The 19,285-nt window shown below is 44.3% G+C and overlaps 1 protein-coding gene across 2 annotated transcripts in view; it reads right to left on the bottom strand.

Annotated features, from left to right (window-relative positions):
• Ets1 (ETS proto-oncogene 1, transcription factor) overlaps positions 1–19,285 on the bottom strand; it is a 125,704-nt gene that overhangs the window by 79,232 nt on the left and 27,187 nt on the right. For both annotated transcript variants that reach the window (XM_015998404.3, XM_076575951.1), the window contains exon 3: positions 17,624–17,768. In XM_015998404.3, coding sequence (XP_015853890.3) covers positions 17,624–17,768 — 145 coding nt within the window. The remainder of the gene's footprint in view (positions 1–17,623; positions 17,769–19,285) is intronic.

The following is a 19,285-nucleotide window of genomic DNA, read 5'->3' as shown; positions in this document are numbered from 1 at the left end:
TGAGACCTTTCACTGTGGTTTTCTCCTGTCATGATTTGCCATCATCCTGTGGATTTCTGTTACACATTTTATCATTTTCCCACTAGTAAAAAGTATATAGGGGAGGGAAGATGGCTTGGGGTGGCAGATGAGGAGTTTATTAACCCACAGTTCCTACCCATCTTCTCCTAGGAATAAGTGGAGCTGTCCTTGGGAGGTGGAACCAGTGAAGTTCCAAGTGATGTATCTGCCTCAGCTCAAGAACGAAGCATGGGAGGAATGAACTCGCAGCTGCAGATTAAGGGAAGCAGAGTGAGGACTCAGATCCCTTCCCGTGGGAACTGGGGGGCGAGGGAAAATGACACGGGTTCAACCTCTGCATCCAGTGTTGGCCACTGTGCCTCTCCTAAAGCTAGAGCAAGAAAACACTGGCAAGCCTTGCACACAGGAGCTGCTGGCCACAAAACCTGTATTACTAGTTGTTTTCTTTTCATTTTACATGTTCTTGGGGATGCAGTAGTTCATGTGTTCCAGCAGAAATTTCATGGTAACCGAAACTGGAGTTAAAAACACACAACCACTGTATCCTGGGAGATGCTTCACTGTTGTGATGCTACACATCCCAATTCTCCACCAAAGCCAGGTTATCTGCAAAGAAGAAAGGGGAGGGGGGAACAACATGGGAAAGGGACTTGGGGAGCAATTTCAAGTTTGCTCCATATGGACAACTTCAATAAAAGAGGCATTTCCACTTTCCTAAGACTCGGGGTTTATTCCTTCAAATGCCCAGATTAAATATACTAATTGTATTAACCTTCTTGTCTGTAATTAACTTGTAGGTCCCGGATGTTTATCAGATAAGTGCTGGTGAGTTTTTTTTTTTTTTAATTTTATCAAGGACAAACCAAAAAAATTAAAGAAATGTCAATACGTTTGTATAAACCCTATGAAACTGCCTTCAATAAGATTTATTGACTGATTCATTAAAAAAAAATACAAACAAATTATACTTCAACAGTCTGCTGCCTTTGTTGACTTCAAAGAAACTGAAGGAGTTTTGAGATGAAATACTGTTTGTTTGGGTTTCACTGGAACACACAGGAGGCGAGCAGAGGGCACCAATTCAGAGATGTGGGAATGGATAACCATGTACATAGCTAGACCTGCAGGTTGTAACTTCCTCACAAATCCCTCCTACCATTCTCTTTATGCTGCTTTTCCTTTACTGTGATTCTCCATCACTCGCCACTAGGTTATGGAGAATGAGGCTGACCTGAGCCCCAGCTGAGAGTCTGACATTTAAAGTCAGGGTAATTTATGAAAAATTACTTCAACTATGTAAAAATCAACTTACTCAGCTGTAAAATGGAATTAATTATAACTCACAGGATCTGGGGTAAAATTCAAATAGGGTAGTAGATGTAAAATTTTAACTATGTCTGGTTCGATGTAAGTAATAGATGATAGGGTTTTGTTTTGTTTTTTCCTTTCAGTCTACATAACAAACATACCTACACACACCGTTTGGACTCAAGCATCCTGATATTCTAAAAATATTCATCTATCAGAGAGAGCAGTCGTTAGAACCACTCAATTCAAATAATAATGTGTACCCTAAATCAAGAAAACAGTTCATAAATGTAGGTGGGCTATGTATTTAAAATCTCTGTGCACAAGAATAGCCCAGTAAAGGGGAAATGATAGTATAAGATAAACAGATTAAGTGTATGCTTCCAAAAAAAATCTAATCATTTATTTCACATGGCACACTGCAACTAATTCAAAATATTAAGAAACTTAAATGGAGGAACTAAATCAGCACAATTCCACAGGGACAATAGAAATAACCAACTAACCTCACAACTTTTCACAACACACATGAATAGATGAATTGGGTTATATCAAAACTAAAATTCTTTTTTGTTATGTGTCACAAGTTGTAACATCAGGAAAGACAAAGGGTGACTGACATTATGGGAAGAGACACTTGCAAATTATGTTTCCAGTGAAAGACTTGCATCTAGGCTACTACATCGAGAACTCCTAAAATTCAACAGTCCAAAACATAATCCAGTAGAAAAGCAGATCAAGGATTTGAATAGACAATTCTTCACAAAAGTTACACAAGTGTCCAATAAGCACATTTAAATATGCTCAGTGTTATTAATCTTAAGGAAATACAAAGCAAACCCACAAGGAAATACTGCTTCACACTCACTAGGAAGGGTATAATCCAAAAGACAGGTGAAAACAAGTATTGTTGAGAATACAGGGAAGGTGGAATGCTCACATACACCTGATGGGAATGGAAAATGGACAGCCAATATAGCTAATAGTTTGTCCATCCCATAAATAGTTAAACAGAGATGACTGAGAAATTCTTCCCCAGGTCTATACCCAAGAGAGATGAAAACATGTTCATGCAAAAATTTGCACATGAATGTTCACAGTAGTATTATTTATGGTAGCCACAAAGTGGAAACTACCGAAATGTCCACCAAACGATGGTCAAATAAGATGTAGCACAGCCATTTAAAAGAAATGTTAATGATTAAAAAGGAATGGAATACTGATTCATCCTGTAACATGGATAAACTTTTAGACATTATGTTAAGGGAAAGAAGCCAGTCATGAAGGGCCTCATATTGTATGCCTACATTTATGAGTACTCAAAAATAGACTCACAAAAACAGATATTAAAGCAGTTACTACTGGCTAACAGTGGAAAAGATGAGGAACACTGGCTGTTACTGACCTGGAATGCCTTTTTAAAAGCACAAAAGTATTCTAAAGTTCAATTATGAATGTCAGTTGCACACTGCTATAGCTATACTAAAAAAAAAAATACTCTTAAAACAGGCATTTTAGGGCTGGAGAGATGGCTCAGTGGTGGTTAAGAGCACTGGTTGCCCTTCAAGAGGACCCAGGGTTTAATTCCCAGCACCCACATGGCAGCTTATAACTTCCTGTTACTCCAGTCAGAGGTTCTAACATCTTCACACAGTCATAATGCAGGCAAAACATGAATGCACATGAAATAAAAATAATAAATAAATTATTTTTAAGACATGCATTTTAAAGGAGTTAATTGTATAGTACATATCGCTCAGTAAGCTTATTTCAACTGATTATTTGACAAATAAAACAACTTCAGTTTTCCAGAGGCAAAGACGAGAAATAAAAAGAAAGAATTTCTCGTCATCTATAAAAACCTTCCTAGTGGGGTCTACGAACATCATCTTAGGACCATTTACTTAACCAAAGTTCAGTGGAAAAAAAGTCTAACATTTCCATGACCTTCTTTTCTAAACTTCCTAAGTGGCTTAGAGAGAGGCTGCCTGGGGAACTCCAAATGGAACCTAAAAATATTATCTTCTGGCTTTGTAAACATAAGGAACACTAATGAAGTGAGGGGCAGCAGACCCAGGAATGGACTATCTCATTCAGGTTGGGAGGCAGGGCGTGGGGGTTGGGGAGGCAGAGCACATCCTTGAAGGCAGGCAAAAGGGCCAGGGCGGGGCGGGGCGGGGGCACAGACGAGGCCAGGGCGGTGAAAATCAACACAGGGTAGGAAGAAAAGAATAACAATGGTCTAGGATACATAAAGCAGAGCCCCGGTGACCACAATTCTAAACACCACTAAAACAAGCCCTTCCAGGGCCAGACTGTCCAAGTTTGGAGGGGTGACTGCTCCACAGACCCTCCCTGGACCCTCACTCGCATTTCACTTGGAGGCTCCACTGAGAGTCACAGTGCGCTGGTCCTCCCTTCCGCAGCATAAACATTGCTGGGTCATTCCCTCTTTAGAGCTCATGAGACACTGCCCAGTGGGCTTACATCTGCCTGAGCTCCCTATCAGGTCATATCAAAGACCCTGTGGTCTTTCAAGAGAATCACTTCACTCTGTAGCCCCCTGACCTTAGGACAAATCCATGCGAATATGCACGGAGAAGGGTTCTCCCATCTCCTCCTTCTACTGGACTCCCCACAAGGAAGTCGGTAAATTCCTTCTTAAACGTGAACCAGTTTTCTGCAACTAAGAAACAAAAAGAGCGGGAACTGACACACAGGTTTAAATGGGAAGGAGAGAGTCAGTAACTGCCCGTTTTCTAATGGTGAACTCACCAAGAAAAAACAGCAGATTAGAGATTAGAACATTGAGGCAGAGGACAAGCAACAAGACTGGCTGTGACCCAGGGGCCTGTGTGTAATCCAGGTGATTATTCTCAGGAAAACACCTCCATGTGTTAAAATTCAGATGGATGACTAGATTACTTTTCCTACTATTCTTGAATTTGTAAATCATCTTCTAAAAGATGCATTGTTTTCATAGTGACTACTTTAAAAAGGGAACCATACATGGCGCATGTGGGTGTGAAAACTACTAAGCCACCGCCAGGCAGAGGACAAAAATGATGTTAGAAACAACCAACCAGCATGGGCTCTCCCTACTCTTGCCTTCCAAACTCCTGCTTGGGTTATAGAGATGGGGAAAGTATTGTCCTCCATCTGCCCCCTCTTCCGTGGAGACTGGACTTCCCATCTGGAAGGCCCACAAGAGTAAGTGACCAATGATAGAAGAGGTGCAGAACCCCATAGCAAGCCATTCTAATCTAGCTCCAGACTTACCGGGTCATTTCTATAATCAACACAACTAGCCCGTGTTTCCTTTTTACCTTGGAAGCAGAATAAAACGGGCAATGTGGACTCCGTGGCTTTCCTTTGTACCTGACCTGTTCTTTGCACTTGAGTTTCCTAACACACCCCATCAAATTCCCTTTTAAAAGTTTACATCTTATGTAATAGAACCAGATAGATAATGCTAAAACCTTATTTCAACTCCTACTGAAATATCCTTTTGAAAAAAACGATATTCTTAAAAGATATTTGAGAGGAAATAACTCATAAACTCCTTTAATAAGTAATTTCAAAATTCCACTTCCTCTGATCTAATGTAAATCTTTTCCCCCTTTAATACCATCTTTTCCCGATGCTATTTTAAGAAGAATTAAACTTATAGTTAACCTTAATTGATTTTGCTCAGTTCCAACTCACTGACTACTTGAGCTCAATTTCTGGCAAAGGCAGTAAAAATTTTGAAACCTGGAAAGATAAACAAAGGAAGCTCTGTGAATATTTGGTATCTCATTCTGTTTGTGTTGTAACAAAATCCTGGAAGCTAGCTAAGTAGCAAAGGAAAGAGGTTTATACAGTAGACAGTACCAGAGCTGAAAGGGCGACCACCAGCCTTCACGCTGCTCTGCTAAGGTCCCCATAGAAAATGAGATAACAGTGGGGGGTGGGGGGGACCTCGAGGGGCAGGGAGGAGGGTCATGTGGCAAGACAGGAAAAAGAGAATCCAGGGAGTTGTTCTCCATTGGGAGGTACCGAGAGTCACAACAGTCTCCTGTGAACAAGATAATACCAACTAAGGATCAAATGACTATGCCCTAGAGCGCTCTCTCTCTCTCTCTCTCTCTCTCTCTCTCTCTCTCTCTCTCTCACACACACACACACACACACACACACACACACACACACACACACACACACACAGAAGGGGGCCCTGGTGCCAGCCTGTGGAACTCCAGGAATATTCTCAAACCACATTCAAACCATAGCACCAGGTACAACCTGGATGGCACAGGACACAGGCTGAACATGGCTGCATTGCAGAAAGCATATTAGATGTTAGAACGGCCTTTCTCCCTCCCTGTGTATTTTATAATTTAAGAAGAAGAAAAAAAAACCTTGGGGAAAATCCTTAAAATAAAAATAGAGAGCAAAGCAAAAATATTCCATTAAATTCATTAAAAACCTGTAAGATCAGAAAGGAATCCTGAAAGAGCAGATGGGAAAGCGATTGTTTACTGAGAAAAAAAAAAAAAACGGAATTTCCCTCCTCCATCACCCACTCAGGATGGCTGAGAGCCGCTGGCAGCCCTGGGGAATGAGGCAAGTGTGCTGAATCCGGAGCCCAGCCCTTCTCCCTGCCTGCCTTCCCCCAGCTCTGCTCTCAGATGTGGCAATTCTATTCTTTGCCAGGCGCTCCCTCCAGCTCCCAGCTCCAGAGCTGCAGCCCTCCGCCACATTGAGTTGAAAATAAAGAAATGCTTTTCCTAAAGAATTCACACACAAATAATCTCATTACCCCAGTGTTTGCATTTATACAGCAGACATCTTCTGCCAGGAGGGGAGAGAAAAAAAAAATCACTCTACGCTCACTCACATGGAACAGCTGCAAGGAGAGAAATGGTATTTAATTCATTGTGAAATATTCAACAATGGCTACACTGCACTTTTAAAAGCCTTTTGATAGTAAAACCCACAGGGAACAGCCCATCCTGTGTGCTGAAAAGCAGCTTCCCCACAATTAGTCTCTTTATTCAGGTCTGAACATTCTGTGTAAACTTGAGCACGTGCTCTGGACACTGTGGATGGCTTCAAGGGTATAACCTTTCAGAAACTTGGAACACTTTCGCCTTATTCGGGGTCTCCTACGTCTGCTCACGGAGCTGACTCAAGGTGCGGTGTGGTGGGGCGAGGAGTCCAGGGTGAGAAGCAAAGGGGGATGGGATAATTAGGTGAAGAAGAAGAAGAAAATCCTCCCAACCCCAGCTGAATCCCAACAAAGGGAAACCCACTCTCCACATGAGCCTTGCAAATTACCGGGTTTATTCATGCCCTCAAATAATCAATGTTGGAGCAAAAGAAACCCGAGTGGAGATCCAAAAACAATCCGGACAGTGGCTCATTTCCCTGTGCTGTCTCTGAGATCGTCTTGGGTCTCTGATTTGTAGGAAAGCTTACATTGTCTTATCTGGGTAGGACAGTGACTTGAGTCACCAAGCAGGAGGTGACAAGGAAGAGTGAAAACAGAAATTATCTGGACAGACTTTTATACAGTGATTGAGAGACTGGACCATCGAGCGCATTCAGCTTAATCCTCCTATCTTTCCCTCCTTTATCACCTTCTTCCTCCTAGAATTACATCTCAGTTTTCCATTCTGTTCAATGGGAATAATACCATCCTGCCAGGAACGTGGCGAAAGGGAAAGACCCAGATGCATGAGCCTGAACACACTGAAGGCATAAAGAACAGCAACTCCCTCTCACACCACTCTAGGAAAGGCATTCGCTGGAACATTCTAGAATTAGATTATTCAGACTCTCCTTTCACCAGAGAAGAAGGAAGTATCAGCATATCTGATACTTTTCTTCAAGAAAAAAGTAACATAGAAGCAAATATGCCCGAAAACTCAACAAGCTCTGCAACTGTGTCAAAAAACAAGAGTCAAAAATTTAAAAACAACAACAACAACAAAAACCCAAGGTTTCTGTCATGATCTACTGGTTTTACTGTTCAGGAAATTTAAACTCAGAATTTTCAGTTAAGAAATAATGATGAAACGCCTCCATGCTCCAGGTCTGTTTGAAATGAATGAAGTATCTTTTTGGTTCTCCCTTATCTCCCCTGGGCATATCTGATTCCAGAGGAAGCTGGCCATGTTCATTATAAAAATCCAATACTTGAGGCTGGAGAGGTGGCTCTACAGTTAAGAGCACTGGTGGTTCTTCCAGAGGACCCAGGTTCAATCCCCAGCACCCACATGGCAGCTCATAACGTCTGTCACGCCTGCTCCAGGGAATCTGACACCCTCACACAGACAAGCATGCAGGCAAAACACCAGCACACATAAGATAAAAAATAATTAATTAATTAAAAGAAACAATACTTGGCCAAGGATCCTCAACCAGCCCTAAGTCTTGTTCTACTTGCAATGTCCATCAAACATACTGATGAGTGTTGGAAGGTCAAAGTAGCAGGGTCCATGTAGGGAAATCTGGACCCCATCTCTCTCTAGATTGGAGAGATCCGAAAATTATGAGTTGTCTAAATGATCTTGGAGCAATGGACCCTAGTCGGCAGCTTCAAGAGCAGTGAGAGGTCAGACGTGAAGGGTTAAGACTCCAGAGGACAATGCCAGTCAGGGCCGTTGCCGGGGACTGTGCAACACTGGGCAGTTCACCTGCCACTGTTGCCTCTGTACACTCTGACCCAACAGGGAGACTGTGCTGGGCACTGCCACCACCACTCTTTCTCCCGCTGTGGGAGGTGAAGGTGGTGGGCACAACCTAGGGCCCACCAGAGAGTTTTCGGGAGGCAGATTCCAGAAGTTCGCAGAGGTATCCTGAGTAGCACACACTAAAGCAGAGAGATGTATCTGGACATTGGGCAAGGCCATGATTCTTATCTCCAAGACAATGGGATGGAAACAACTTCCAGATTTAAATACAATCTCTGGGGAATCTACGAGAGCAGTGGAAAGGGATTTGTAGGAAGGAAGTTGACACCAGTGAATTCATTGCTGTGAAGCAAGATAGAGAACCATTTGTGCTCTTTATCTGCTACAGGAGGACACAGTGGAACCTCCCCCCCTGGCTGCAGACGATCCTAACTTCTCTGGAGTCTCTGACCATGTGGAGAAGCAGGGCATAGCAAAATCTTTGCGTGTAATATTTTTAGCAAGATCATGCTTTCCTAAAACTCAGTTCTAACAAAAAAAAAAAAAAAAAAAAAAAAAAAAAAAAAAAAAAACCATTCTGTGACAATCAGCAGGCCTAATACTTGGCAGAATGTTGTTGGGGTTGATGGTGTGCAAGCAGGACATCGAGTAAAAGGCCCAGGCACTTAGGACCTGCTTTCTGTACCTGCTTACATCATGGCTGTTTCGGCTTTCAAGCACTACGTGACAAAGTCAACAAGGGAGGGGTCCTGACTTGCAAATGAAGTAGCTTTGGAGGTTGGGGTTTAAATCCCACCTAAAAGGATGAATAGAGGGTGTGGAAATCTGTTTTATGAATAAGCAAGTCTTCAAAGGCCATAAGTCTCAATAGGATGTTCAGGAATAGGAAGAGCAGATCCCTACAAAAACACACAGTGATGCAGAGAAGAGAGGACCAACCCTCCAGACAGTGAGATAGGGCAGCGGCTGAACTGAAAGGCAGAGGCCGTGCACAGGGGCAAGCTCTGGGGGCCAAAGGCTGCCCACACATCAGGGGAGAGGTGATCTCTCCCATAGTGCAATTAGGCCTCCTGTTTGACCCCTGACTTCTGCCCCATGGGATATTTATGTTCTCTGGACAGACAACAAGAGGACACATGAAGGAACAGAGACTCTGAAGGCCTTTAGTAGGGAAAGAACTAGATGAAGGGCAAGGGGAAGAGGAATGGAGAGAAGGTGGGAGATGGGAGAAAGGAAGGAATCGGGCGCGGGAGGCAAGCAGGCAGACAGCGTGGCTGGCAGGCCTTGCATGCACAGAAGTCTGTAAAATCTTGAATTAGCTTTCTGTGCATCCCTGCCTGGCCCTTGGTCATTCCCACATTCAATCTGCTTGTTTGTTAGTTTGTCTTCTCCTGTCTCACAGTAATTCTGCAGGGTTGACACTCTGATATTAGAAATTAGGAAACTCAAGTTCAGAAAGGTTCCATTTTTTGCCCATGGGTTACACGGGCAAAAGAGCCGGGCCTTGGAAGTCAGGCTCGGTTTCTTTCTAAACTGCAAGGACTCTGGGCAGGGAGTGGTGACCCTGTTTCCTCTCCCACCTATCTAAAACTTCCACTAGCCTCTTGCAAACAAATCTAAGTCCAAAATCTCATCTGTTCCAACCGTTTATTTCTTAAGCAGATGTGCCACCACAAACCAAGGGGACAGCAGGCAGGCCAGGCTGCCCACGCCTCTCCCCTCCCAGACTGAGCATTGCAGCTGCCAAGCCTAGGCCTGGACTCCCCACTTCGGGGCGGGCGGCTGGGGCGCTGCCTGGCTGGCAGTGCCGGGGTTAACCCGGCAGCCCTGCGGAGCAAAGATTTCTGTTTTATTTCAGCGGGGGAAGTGTGTGCTGCCTGATTAGCTGGATGGTTTCCTCTTTTCCCATAACCTCCAGACCCCCACGGCCCAAGTGTTTACTCTCTGAAATAAAAAATCTGCTGGTGTTTTTCTTTTTGTGTGCTCGTGTATTTTGGGAGGATTGCAGAGGAGGAAGGCGGGGTCGGGGTGAGCGACCAGCCTGGGGGAAGGGAGGGCGCAGCCTCCAGCTGCAGAAGCTGCAGCTCGGGAAAGCAACTTCTTAACGAGGGAGCTGGTCTCTTGCTCTGGCAGCTATAAACACACTGAACATCTGGAGACAGAGTCTCTCCCGGCCAGACGTGAGCACCACAGGCTGTCCCTGCCCGGCCGTCCCCACCCCCTCGGCTCTCACACCCCTTCTCGGCTCAGCTCAGCTCCAGCCCTCTCACATCATCCACCCACCCGACCACTTCCATTCACTGAGATCCGCAGCGCCCGCTAGCAGCCGGCCCTCGGGAACAGCGAGGAGACGAGCAGGCGACGCCAGCCAGCAGTGGCCACCCCGCCCCGGCCCCTGTTCCAGAAGAGGGGTCAAACTGCTAGAATCCAATAAGAACTCAGTGCCCCGGGGACCTTTTCCCAACTCGGACTAAACATTTGCGGTTTGCAAAAGTTAAGAGAACTTCTCCCCCACCCCTCCAGAGCCCCCTGGGAGTTCCAGTGCAATGCTGTTACTTCCTTGACTTTTTTTTTGAGAAACAAGGAATGTATCTATCAGGTGGTCAGGCCAAAGGCAAGCGTGTGCTAATTGTCACTCTACTAAACCCTGCCAAGATGAGAGGGGCTCTTTCTGCACCTGGGTCTCCTTCCTTTAGCAGCATCTGTAGAAGGGATTCACACACACACACACACACACACACACACACACACACACACACACACACATACACAGCCAACACCCCGCCTCCCCCCCCCTCCCCATCTCTTCTTGCATCATTCCAGTGAGCACCAATCCCTAACTGCTCTGGGTTCTTCTTCCCAGGTGTCCCTCCCTTTCTGCTGGTGAAATGAGTTATAGTGAAGGGTAATGTTGGTGATATATGATATAGAGGGAGAGAGGAGGGTGAGAGGGAGGGGGGGAGGGAGGGAGGGAGGGAGGGAGGGAGGGAGGGAGGGAGGGAAGGGAACAGAAAGAGGAGGAAGGAGGGAGCTCAAGGGTAGGGTGTACCTTGGACAATGAGAAAGTAGTAAGACTCATGAGGTCAGAGTCAGGCACCTTCTTTCTCTGGCTCCTTCAAACCCACACTATGCTGGAGGGCAAGGGTGCCATTTATTGGCTAGAGGCCATGGCTTTTATGTCTCGCACTATGGAACTAGCATGAGAACTCAAAAATAAGGGTAGGGACCCATCTATTAAAGATTGGAGACCCAACTCCAGGACATGAGGCTGTGTTCTTGCTCTCTCTACCACACCAGGCTAACACTCTGCCTGGATGACACAGTTTCGTTTAGATTCAAACCCTTACACAACATGGACAAGGAATCTGAACGTGAAATAGCACAGACTCAAAGGTGTCAAGGAAGTAGGAGGTGGGAGTCTAAGCTGGGCATTAGAGCCCCGGTCAACAGAGAGGCAGCAGGTACCCACAGCTGGCCAGAGGACCACCTTCACTTGCAGAGAAAAGGCACAGGCACACACAGATGCCTTGATATGAAAAGCAGAAGGTGATGGAGAGCATGGAGGTGACTGTGGTGAGTGGACTGGGGGCTAGGCTCACCTGCTTCCTCTTATTGCAATATGTCCTTAAAACCCATCAGAGATGTGATGGGGTCGGTCACGTGACAAGACTGCGCAGCCTCAAGCTTCCCTGGGCGCCATCCTTTGCAGTAACCTACTCAGGGCGGTGAGGCCCCGAGTTTGGTCTTCTGTGGAGGATGGATTTGTGGCAGCACTATAGCCAGCCTCTTCCCAGACAGCAGAGCCGTCAAACCAGAACCAGGGAAAGCAAGCCGTCCATGCCCCGTGGTGGTCAGACCCTATTTGCTGAAAAGAGGAAGACAGACTTTCTAGTGTTAGGCTACCTAGCCTGTTCCAGGCCAGCCAGGGCTACATAGAGACTGGGTCTCTATGGATAAATATTTTAAAATAGTAATAATAATAAAACAAACTAGTTGCAAAGAACTACCTTTTGAAAGTTTAGACTGTTCCCCATTGAGTGGGAAAATCAAGAACATTCACTAAAATGTTGAGGATGGGGGCTGGTGAAGGGTTCCTTGTTTGCCTCCCTACAGACTACCGTGAGTCTTCTCTGACAGGAACAGCCCAGCATTCTGTCTGGGACAGATTAGTCCAATATTGTAATAGCCAATGTTACAACATCCAGGATACTCACAGACCCACGGACTCAGAATTGTTTGGAAGAACAAAGAACCTAAAACAGTGCTCTAGAAAAGAAAAATGTGTCCTGAAGAAAGACAGAGCAGCTACGTGCAGCAGATGGGCCCCGCAGCCATCATGCACAGTCAGCTGAAAGAACAAACCTGCCGTGAGCATAAACATTTCAGGGCAAGGTGAATCGCCAGTGAAGTCTTGCTGGCTTTTCTTCAACACTCTCAACACTTGAAAGCCAAACTGGAGGCTCTGGTTTTCCTGCTGAAACATCCCACCTGGCCCGGCGATGGCTCTTTCCAAACACTGCCCAGGTTTGATCCCTCCCAGCCGCTGGGCCAGATGACAAAGCCCCAAGAGAGACCATGAACCTGGCCTCTCAACATGTCTCCCACACGAACTTCTAAAGTTTATTTGGGAAAGACATTCTTCAACTCCACCATTTTATTAGTAAATCGGTTTTAGAAATTTTAAATAGTGAAACTCAAAGTCACACCCCCATATGGCCAAGCCCATGTCATATGTAAATGCGCTATTTCATATGGCAACCATTTACTCTATCACAAAAAATGTACCACACACCCACACAATTTAAAAAAGGAGTTGCTTGTAAGCAAGGACTTTGCCTTCTCTTTCCCCATCTTTCTTCTTGGGATCCACCATGTGCCACAATGGTCAAAGGAGTTCAGCCAATCAGTGGGTCACTTTCCGACTCAACCCTTAGGTATTTCTGATTTCCAAAATGTACTTTACAGGACAGTGAATCAAAGGGCATTTGAAGGCAACAATTTACAATAGCAAACATGCACATCATGTTTATGGTAGGCTGACATGCTTCAAACTTCATAGATATAAACTGGGTGCTTCTCAGAGTGTGATCCCTAGGGTCCCAGTGGTAATAACGGGGGCAGCTCCTAGAAATGTATTAGAAACAAACATTTCTATGCCCTAACCCTGGAGTGTACCTTTAAAGCCTGTGAGTTAGCAGATTCTGGAGTTTCAAGTTCAGTGAGTCCAGAGCAAGAGTTGAGTTTTCCATATCTTAGATTCTCCTCTTACTCTGCTGCTGCTGCTGCCACGCCTGTGGAACATACTTTAAGAATCTCCCTGGCATGTGAGGAAACTGGAGAGTCAAAATCAAGTTGCCCAAGGTCACACTATGAGGAAGACCTACTATAAATCTAAGCTATCTCCTTTAAGAGTCTGGGTTCCTATATTTGGGAAAACCCAAATAAATAAATAAATAAATAAATAAATAAATAAATAAATAAATAAATAAATAAAAGCCTGAGTTCCTTCATCTTGGACCATCTCTATTCTTTCTCAAGATAGATGAGAAGCTGCAGCATTCTGTGCATGAGGGTAGATGAAGGTTTTTTCTGCCCTCAGCAAACAAAATATACCAAACTACGTTATACAAGGGGAAAAAATTAAGGACCATGGTGATGATAATGAAATTAATTCTTTTCTATGCTCTGTGACTGTACACTGCCTCCCAGCTTAAGCAAGTATTTGACTTGAGTGGACATTGATCAAAATGCCATTCATAAATTGAACTGATTCAAGACCAATACCATCCCTGTCTTTGAAAAATAATCCCTGAAATGAAAAAAAAAAAAAAATGATGCCACTCTGGAAGGGGGCTAGAGCACCATGCTTTCTGGTACATACTTTGGTCACTCATGATGATTCTTAACTGAGAAGCTAAAACCACGTCTGGACAGCGGGCAGCTATAGACGAACTATGGTCATACTGACTCAATGTGGAGCGGGGTCTCTGATTTCTGGTTCCCAATAGGAAACAAGCATTGGCTGGCTCCAGTCAGGGCTGGGCTCCATTTCCAGGCTTACCTTTTCATCTGAGAATGGCTTGTATCTACCCTGCCACTTTTCAACAGGGCTATGGGCAGGAACTGGCCCTAAGGGCTTATGACAGCAACATGTTAGTGAGCTCTTAGAGACAGAGCAGGAGCCTGACATACACAATGATTCTTGTTATGATGATGGAGAGGGAGGTGCTGAAGGACAGAAAAGAGGAAGGGAACAGAAACGGGGCAGGGTCAGTGGGCTACACTCTAGGCAGACTATAAACAGTAACAGACATTACAGCCCTGGCTTGTTAAGGAGCTCCATTGATTCACACGGTTCCCTGACAGAAGGATGGCGAGAAGTTGAAACAGAAAGGGCCCATTCATTCATGCACAACACCAGCCCTCAGCCCCCATTGGCTCTCCATAATGGCTCCAGGCTGATAGCGAGGAGGGGGCCGTGGCAGAGGGAGGAGGAGGCAAAAATGAAAGAAAATGATGACTGCAAGATCATTGTGAAGCAATGTACAGCTGCACAGGCAATTGCATGCAAATGTGACTTCCCTTTTTAGCTGTAGTGAATGTCCTCAGAATCGTGTATTTTTTCTCTTTCACGCCATCTCTCCTCTCCTTTCCTCGTCATTTTCTGGACTCCCCACTCCTTGGCTCCTTCTCAGTCATCTTTCATCTTCCTTTCTCATTTCCCTCTCCCTCTGTTTTCTGTCAGCTCTACGCATCTCTATTTTCTTCCTCTATCCTTTTACCTATCCCTAAATTTTCTGGTTGCTGAGTCTCCCTTCCCCTTATTGGTGAGGCTTTCCCTATTCAAGGCTTAGTTCAGCTTTATTCTCTCTTGCCTTTGGTCCTTCCATTCCTTTCCTCCTCCTCCTCCTCAGCCTCTGCCCCTTCATGAATGAATGGAAACAATACTCTGAGGAAGGCCACTATGAGCGAGCCTGGGTGTTCACGGTCGGCCCCTCCTGTCAGTATTCCAGTCACTGACAGATGTGTAATCCTTGGAAAAGAAGTCCATTCATCCCTTCTGAGCTCACAGACGTGAGGCAGAGCAGGGGTGGGAAGTAGCTGTGAGTCGGAGGAGGGGAAGGAAACTGGAGTTATAAATAGGATGAAAGAAGATGAAGGAAAAAAAAAACTAGAGTATTTTTCTCCCTTTTTTTTTCTTTTTATTCAGCACATCTCCATAAAAAAAAATATGCCACAGCTGGAGAAATCATTCCTTCATCTGTGTCTTCATCTCCCTTCTTTATAACCTCACAATAGCCTTCCAAACAACGACCCATCACTGAGGAGAACTGGACCACAGCCCAGAGAGAATTCCCACAGCAGCTTCTTCATCTGGACGGCTCACAAGGCAAAGGGTGGACAAGGAAGACTCAAGGTTCTTGCCAGATCTTTCCATCAGAGGGAGCCTGAGGAAGTGGGAGCGACCACCTATAGTTACAAACAGATTGCCACCAACTGGTAGGGAGCCAGACCCCATGGAAGTAGTCTGTCATTCCAAGCTGCAGTGGAAGGCAGGTCAGGCCATTCTCAGAATGGTTACAATTGCCTCCAATCTTCCAATCCCACCCCAAAGCCACAAGTCGAGGCAACCCCAGCCTCTGTCTTACAGCCCTCAGCTATGGAATGAACCCTGTATCACACCACTAACAATTCTTGGCATTTTAAAGCTAGGGACATCCTGAGTTGCCATTCATATATTTTACAGAAATTTTCTTGCGGGCCCTGAAAAAAAAAAGTTTAACTTTTGAACTTGGCAAGAAAGGCAATAAAATATCATCTCCTCTGGCCAATTATGCACTTCTCAATTAAGAAAGAGAAAGGCTATGTCTCTTTCTTTGAGAAGAAAAGATATTCTCACCTTGGGATTATGGGTGAGGGTGCAGAGAGCCTCAGTGACCAGTAAAATTCAACATGTAGCAAGCAGAGATACCACAGAACAAAAGTTTAAGGCAAGTAGCTTTAATATCAGTTGCATTCAGTAGATTTAAAAACCCTAAGGCTTGTGGCATTAATACTACTCAAGAATTATACAAAGCCAGGCATGACTATGTAGGTCTTCTGCTTAGATAGATGAAATCTAATTTGTTTGGATTTTTCATTTTATTTTGTTTTTCAAAACAGAGTTCTCTGTGTAACCCTGGCTACTCTGGAACTCACTATGTAGACCAGGTTGGCCTCAAACCTGGAGATTTGCCTGTCTCTGCCTCCCAAATGCTCCCACCACCGTCCAACTTGTTTGGAATTTTAGTAGCTCATTTTTTGCATGTCCTTACATCTTAAGTCTTAAAATCTAACCTGTGTATAGGTGCAGAATCTTCCAGACCTTATGGAACAGAAGCATGGCTGAGATGTTTGCACCTATGCTTTTAACGCTTGAAGGGACAAAGATACCAACTGGAAAATGATAGCATAGATGTTATTACAGCCGTAGCCCCATGGAGTGTCAAAGACTACTTCAAATATCACTGTCCACCAAGTCAGCAAAATGCTGATGCCATTCTGTTCTAGAGATAAGACCAGAACTAGGAAGAGCCTCCCATACTGCCACACCCACCACAACATGCACCGCCTACCACAGCATGCCCCTACCCAGAAGAAGCACTATGTTCTGTCTCTCTGTTCATTTCTGCTGCAGGATGAAGCATGGGCAACAGAGCAGATATTCGGGTTTTTTTTTCCCAGTATTTTACAAGTCACTTATCATAAGTCAGAAGGATACTGAACAGCCACCAAAACAAAGAATTCCACTTAGTTTCCAGAAATTATCGCCAATCTCATAGCTTCACTTGTCAAATTCTTGAGAACTATATATTTCAATATGTAGGCACAATGATATTTCTTATGCTAAGAATTTATCCTGACAAAAAATTCTGACAGATTTGGAATAATTTTGCATATATATATATATATATGATACATTATATTTTATATATGTCATTATAGCATGGTCTCAAGAACAATGAAATTTCAGACCCCCAAATTCAAGTTTTACATTTAGTATTTTCTTCAAATGCCAATAAGTAAACAAAGACCAATAGAATTGAAAATAAACAGAAGTGAGCCCTGAAAACAGAACAGAGCACAGGTAACAACCTGGGGCTGCTTTGGTTGATCCTGTAGGCAGCAAGTCAGGAAGGAGGAGCGGGGAAGCTGCCCGCACAGATGGTTGGCGAGCAAGAAAAGGGGAGAGGGAAGAGAATGAAGACGTCAGTGCAGAATAAGAGATCGATGATGAACGAAAGACAGTTCAGCCTGAAAGAAGGCTACTCTGCCTTTATGATGGCAAAATGTGCTTGTCCGCAACCATCCTACAGGGAGAAGCAACAGGAAAGTGTCCAGAAGGCACAACACTGTTGACAAAACAGACCAGAAGCCACCCCTCTTGGTAGTTTCACCTTCCTGTTGGGCAGTAAAGTAGTGCAAAGTTAGCGAGAAGACACGGGGCTTTCCACGAGAGAACAATAACATCTGTGCCCGTGCAGGCCATGGAGGCATTAGTCCAGAGAAGTAGCCCTCAGCAGATTTCCCTGCCCTTCAACTCCCTCCGCATTCCCAGCCTTTGTTTATGTTCCTACCTGAGCCACAGTGTTCAAGGCCGGTCGGAACTTCCTGAGTGGCAGCTTCGTCCCAGAGTAGGTAAAGAGGTCTTTGCTGATGGTAACTGGACTGGAAACCACAGGTCATTCGAGGATCCTCAAAAGCATTCATAGGCCCCTGCCTCTGTGACCAGTGAAAATAAAAGAGCATGTATTAGGAGAGAAACCTCTGTAGTTCAATCCTATTAGAGATGTGACTTCATACCATTCAATGACAGATAGGCGGAAACAATCTGTCAGTCAAAACCTTACAGGGAATGAGAGGAACTACTGAGTTGGACTATGACTTCATTTATTTCCACCCATACCTTCACACATTTGAGAATCAGCTTTTACAACCTTCAAAAGCCTGTTCACAGTGAACAGCAGGGCAGAATATTGACCATCTCAGCCTTAAATAGTCCAGGTTTTTTCTATCAGTATTATCTCCCTCTACAAAGACATCATAAGAGAATGCTGTTACAAGACAACCTAATGTCATAGAACAGTGATAAATAAATGGCACAGGAAAAAGCAAAGAATGGATTTCTACCATAAGATCCATTTCATTCATTAATAATTGGTAGGGGTAGGTTTTGATGACATAAGTTGCTGGTTAAGAACAGTCTATTTCCTGTAGTATTTGGAGATTTATGCCACCTCATTACTAGCTTTATTAAATTCATAAAATATATATTGTGACAAAACCAAACATGCTATGCAGAAAATCACATTTCACAGTATTTAAAAGCCCATCCCTTGAAGTCAGATGAATTCTAGTATATATAAATTCAAATCCAGGCTACACCACTTACTCATGGGAGTGCAGGTCTGTCCCTTAATCTAAACCTTATAAAGTAGGAGAGTTGAGGGGCTGGAGAGATGGCTCAGTGGTTAAGAGCAGTTGTTCTTCCAAAGGACCTGGATTCAATTCCCAGCACCCTCATGGCCCCTCATAACCACCTGCAATTCCAGTTCCAGGGGACCCAATGCCCTCTTCTGGCTTCCTTAGGTACTAAGCACACATGTGGCATACAGACATACATGCAAGCCAACACCCATACACATAAAATAAAAATTAAACTCTAAAAATGTATAAGAAATTACATATAAAGCAAAACAAAATATAAAATGTGTTGAATAAAAATTATGTACTTATGAAACACATGTAATGAGTACTCTGTATAAAACTTTGCCATCAGTACAAGGTTGGTATTATTTTAACCTAAGAGACAGCTGGGCCTGGTGGCACAAGCCTATAGCACCAGCTATTCAGGAGACTGGAGCAGGAGGAGAGCAAGTTCAAGATCCGTCTGAGCTCGAGGAGGCGGCAGCAGAGACATGGCAGGTTCGAAGGCTGCCTGGTTATACAGAAAGTTCAAGTCACTTAAAGAGATTGTGTCTTAAAATCAAACCTTTAAATTAAAATGGGGTTTTCTGTAAAAAGGATGATCTGTTTTTATTCTTAAAAAGCAACTGTGAACTTCACATGGATGACACCAATGGCCACGACAAACTGGACAGGGGAAGGGCACAAGGCCACAACCCTCCATAAAGAGCTGCAGGCGACTGAGGAAAGCTGGGAGCAGGAGAGGTGGTCCTTCCCAGGGAAGAGCACACCAGTTAGTTATCCAGGGCTTGGAAACACATATACAAGTCATG

Source organism: Peromyscus maniculatus, chromosome 7 (assembly GCF_049852395.1).
Source record: "Peromyscus maniculatus bairdii isolate BWxNUB_F1_BW_parent chromosome 7, HU_Pman_BW_mat_3.1, whole genome shotgun sequence".
NCBI classification, from domain to species: Eukaryota; Metazoa; Chordata; class Mammalia; order Rodentia; family Cricetidae; genus Peromyscus; species Peromyscus maniculatus.
Note: the sequence above shows the minus strand (reverse complement) of the source record. Positions and strands in the feature narration are given on the sequence as shown.